The sequence below is a fragment of the Engraulis encrasicolus genome, chromosome 8 (genome assembly GCF_034702125.1).
Source record: "Engraulis encrasicolus isolate BLACKSEA-1 chromosome 8, IST_EnEncr_1.0, whole genome shotgun sequence".
Taxonomy (NCBI): Eukaryota; Metazoa; Chordata; class Actinopteri; order Clupeiformes; family Engraulidae; genus Engraulis; species Engraulis encrasicolus.
The window spans coordinates 572,501-577,500 of NC_085864.1; the positions used below are offsets into that span (position 1 = coordinate 572,501).

The 5,000-nt window shown below is 46.5% G+C and overlaps 1 protein-coding gene across 1 annotated transcript in view; it reads right to left on the reverse strand.

Moving 5' to 3' along the window:
* LOC134454755 (claudin-3-like) overlaps nt 1-5,000 on the reverse strand; it is a 29,731-nt gene that overhangs the window by 23,680 nt on the left and 1,051 nt on the right. The window contains exon 2 of the mRNA XM_063205914.1: nt 4,010-4,288. Coding sequence (XP_063061984.1) covers nt 4,010-4,288 — 279 coding nt within the window. The remainder of the gene's footprint in view (nt 1-4,009; nt 4,289-5,000) is intronic.

The following is a 5,000-nucleotide window of genomic DNA, read 5'->3' on the forward strand; positions in this document are numbered from 1 at the left end:
GGAGGTTGGTGACTATGCCCCCATGCCTTATTTGGCTCGCTCAGCACATGTGTCCTCTGTCCAATCGAAATGCTTTCTTTTCCCCAAACGTTTATTCAGAATTAAGTGAAAATGGCATGTATACACGTCGCAAAATTGACTGAATTAACTGAATTTTAATTCAGAATTAATCATTTGAAATTAAAAACATCATGGAAACGTAGCTATTCACAGCTCGAGACATTCACTGGGAAGCATAAAAAAGGAAAATGGGAGCGAGCATGTGGACATTCAACTTAATTTCATAGTTGTCTGACACTTTTGTCCCGCGTGTCACCTGTGTCTCTGATACAGGTGTCATTCCCCAGGCAGTCCCTCTGCTTGGGGACGTTTGGGACATCACTGTGGCAGTAGGACTTCAAGCTAGCCAGTCACGGCCACAGCAGATGGCAGGTCCAACCAAAACTGGTTCTGATTCGGTTGCCATCTGGACCACATGTGTTCTATCTGAGGGCTTTGTAGTGGCATCTGTGTCATTGATGAGGTGAGGTGTGGTGTGGTGTGGTGTGGTGTGGTGTACTGTGGTTGGATGTGGTGAAGTGTGGTGTGGTGTGGTGTGGAGTGGTGTAGTATGATGTGGTGTGGTTTGTTATGTGGTGTCATTTGGTGTTACTTGGTGTTATGTGGTGTTATTTAGTGAAGTGAAGTGAAGTGAAGTGAAGTGAAGTGTGGCGTGGTGTGGTGTGGTGTGGTGTGGTGTGGGGTGGTGAGGTTTGGGTTGTCATGACGTCCTGTGTCCAGGTGTGGTGAGATGTGAGTCATAATGTCCTGTGTCCAGGTGTGTCCAGATTTGGTGAGGGATGGTGAAGTTTAGGTTGTCATGGTGTGGTTTATCCCAGGGTGGAGAGGTGTGCGTCGCCATGCCATCCTGCGTTCAGGGGTGGCGATGTGTGCGTCGTCATGAGGTTCTATGCCCAGATGTGTCTTCTCCCTCTCTAGACGTAGTCTCTCCTGTCGGGTAGTGTCTTGACGGGTGTATAATGTGTGTGACTGTAGCCAGAGTGGCCACGTGATGAGGATGGTGGATGATGATGGTGATGGTGGTGAGGAGCAGAAAAAGGAACAGAGGCACCAGAAGCGCCACCACTGCCCACGCCATCACCTCTTCCTCCTCCTCCTCCTCCTCCTCCCCTCGCTCCTCCTCCTCCTTCTCCTAAGCCCGGGCAAAAAAACAATATTAAAACTATAAGCACTCAGAGAGCGAAGACCTCCGCCAAGGAAGCTGCTTGATAGAACATTTGACTATGTCTCACACCCTGTTTTTCTGCCTTCTTTTTTGGAGTTCCCGCAATTCAATTTCTGGTCACTAGGGGCGTCTAGATTTATAGGCCAGCAATGGTGAAGAATCTTTGAAAAGGTCCTGGTTCCGGTTCGTGATTCGGATCACCACCAGAATTTAATCACTTGTTCCATAGGTCATTACCAACAACTCCACAAAGTTTCAGCCAAATCAGTTCAGAAGTTTTTGAGTTATCCTGCTGACAGACAAATAGACAGACAGACAAACAAACAAACCACGCGACCGAAAACATTACCTCCTTGGCGGAGGTAAAAATATTTTTGTTTGTTGAGGAAATTAATATCAAAATGAAAGTATGTACAGTCCTGGGAAAAAAGTTTGTACACCCTTTGAAATTTCGTACATTTCTGTCAAAATTGGTCATAAAACATGGTCTGATCTTCCCGGAAATCATAAGAAGGAGCAATCAGAGTCTGCTTTAACTAATCCCACCCATTTACATATTTTCATATTTTATTGGCCATAAGATGTAAACATTCACAGGAGAGCAAGGCATAAGTAAGTACATCCTTGCATTCAGTAGGTTTAACCTTTAGTTAGTCGCAATAACCTTAACCAGACATATCCTATAGTTTTCAAGATTCAAGATTCAAGGAGTTTATTGTCATTGTCAATGAAGTCAACGAAATTGTGGGTGGAGCAACAACACTGCGTAGTTTGAAGGCCTATAGAAGTAACCAAAAAGAAGTAGGCCTAGTCAAATAAAGTTTAAATTCATGAAGTATATCATGAAGTATAATAAATTAAAGTAAATAATAGTAATAATATGAGTATTAACAAATTAATCAAGTAAATCAAAAACAGTAAAATATAAAAATGTGATCCTCTCCCCACAATTCAAAGTTAATAACCCAGTGCTGTTGATATTTTTAAGGTGCACACAACACACACACACACACACACACACACACACACACACACACACACACACACACACACACACACACACACACACACACACACACACACACACGCACACATGCACACATGTATGAATACACAAAATCAATAGGATGTTACAGTAGGCCTAAGTGCCATCCCTTAAAAGGAAAAAAAAACACAGAACAACATGACCAGAGACCTATGTAAGAGCACTAGAATTATGCAGTCTAATGGCTTCAGGGTACAGGCTATTAGAAAGTCTTGTAGTTCGTGCCTGTAATGACCTGTATCTTCTGCCTGAGGGAAGCAGTTGGAACAGGTGGTAAGCAGGGTGGTGACAGACCAGATTAACAGAACAATCTGGATGTATCTTGTCTCCCTTTTCTTTACAAAACTGTCCCTCTTCAGCAAGGTTGCTGGGATGTCTGGAGTGAATAACTTCCTTGACTTCATGTCATATCATCTCAATTATTTTTGGTCAGGGCTTTGACTGGGCTATTCCAGAATGTGTATTTCATTGTTATGAAGCCATTCTAATGCCAGTTTGCTCATAGAATATGGGCTGTTGTCCCATTTCAGCACCCATCATCTTGTGTGCTTCAACTGTGTGACAGACTTCCTCAAGTTATTCTGTAAAATATCACAATAAACTTCTGAGTTCATTGTTCCATTGATAGTAGCAAACTGACAAGGGCCTGAGGCACCAAGGTAGCCGCATATAATGATGCCCCTGTCACCATTGAGATTGAGAAATAATTGAGATAATATGGCATGAAGTCAAGAAAGCTATTCACTCCAGACATCCCAGACAAACCTTGCCGAACAGGAGCAGTTGTCCAAAGAAGAGGGAGACAAGATACATCCAGATTGTTTTGTTAATCTGATTTGCAACTACATGAAACGTCTGGTTAAGGTTATTGCATTTAACTGATGGTTAAAACCTATTGAATGGAAGGGTGTACTTTCTTATGTCTTGCTGTCCTTTGAATGTTTACATCTTAAGGCCAGTAAAATATGATATGTAAATGTCGGGGTGGAATTTAAGCAGATTCTGATCGTTCCTTCTTGTAATTTCCGGGAAGATCAGACGATGTTTTAAGACCAATTTTGACAGAAATACGAAATTTCAAAGGGTGTACAAACTTTTTCCTATGACTGTATTGACAATCTGGCAATCCCCCAGCAGCTCCACCTCCTCCTATATCTCCTCCTCCACCACCTCCTCCACTATCTCCTCCTCTACCTCCTCCACTCCCTTCCCCTCTCCATCTCCTCTCATTCTCCTCCTTCGCGATCCTCGCAACCTCCTGCTCCTTCTCTATCTCCTCCCCTCCTTCTCCTCCCCGTCCTCCTCTTCCTCCTCCTCCACATCACCACCCCCTCTCCATCTCCACTTCCTTCACAGGAGCAGGAGACCAGTGCCTGCTCCTCCTCTTTCACCACCTCCTCATCATCACATCCTCCTCCTCATCACATTCCTCCTTTTCCTCTTGGGCAGATTGGATAGATAAAGCTTACACGCTAACTCCATTACCTCCTCTCTCACCTCCTCCTCTATCACCTCCTCTCTCACCTCCTCCTCTATCACCTCCTCTCTCACATCCTCCTCTGTCATCTCCTCTACCTCAGCAGGAGCAGGAGAGCAGTGCTCCCCCCAGCAGCAGGAGGCAAGAGGCAGCCCAGCTGAAGTACACACACACGCACACACACACACACACACACACACACACACACACACGCACACACACACACCTCCCTCACCCCTCCTCCTTCCCCTCCTCCTCTTCTCTCACCTCCTCCTCTATCCCCTCCTCTGCAGGAGCAGGAACAAGACAGCAGCGCTCCCCCAAGCAGCAGCAGACAGGAGGCAGCCCAGCCGAAGTACAGCGAGTTCCCGAACTCCCTCTTCTGCGTCTCCTCCAGGAGAGGGTTGTGGAAGTCCAGTACGATGACGTTGGCGGTCCAGCACACGGCCACCAGAACCAGCAGCCCCGATACCACGAATGCCACCCCCGAGCCCAGCGCCAGCCGAGGCTTACTCTCCGCTGCACTCGTGCAGTTGGTACACTGTGGAGTAGGGCGAAAGGCAGAGCCAGTTTTACCAATAGGCAGACTAGGTAATAGCCTAGGGCCCCACCAAACCTACCCACTGTACGGGCCCCAAACAGTCATCCCCACCATGGTAAATACAAGTATAAATAATTCAAGAGGGCCCCATGTCTATATTTTGCCTATAGGGCCCACAAATAGGTAGAACCACCACTGGCAAAATGGGAAAGGTCAGAGGACGTAATCTGCACTTCACACACACACACACACACACACACACACACACACACACACACACACACACACACACACACACACACACACACACACACACACACACACACACACACACACACACACACACACACGTACACACGCAAGCTCACACACACATATGCGTGTGCACACACAAACACACACACACACACGTATGATTATGAGACTATGACATTTCAGCGTCACAGAGCAGGACTACAAGAAGCCGACAGAGTGGGGACAAAGGGGTTAGTTGTGCTGGGCCCAGGGAGGAGAGGGGGGCAGATATGGGTCCTGATTACACTGAATTTATTAAGCCGTGTGGGGGCCTTTCAGATTACTTTTTCCCGGGTCCGGGCAAAGCTGTCAGCGGCCCTGTCTGTGCTATTAACAGCCCTCGCCTCGCCTCGCCTCCTCATGTCATGCAGGCAGGCACTGGGTGCACTGGAGTCAGATGTCAAAATCAGCTTTAGTG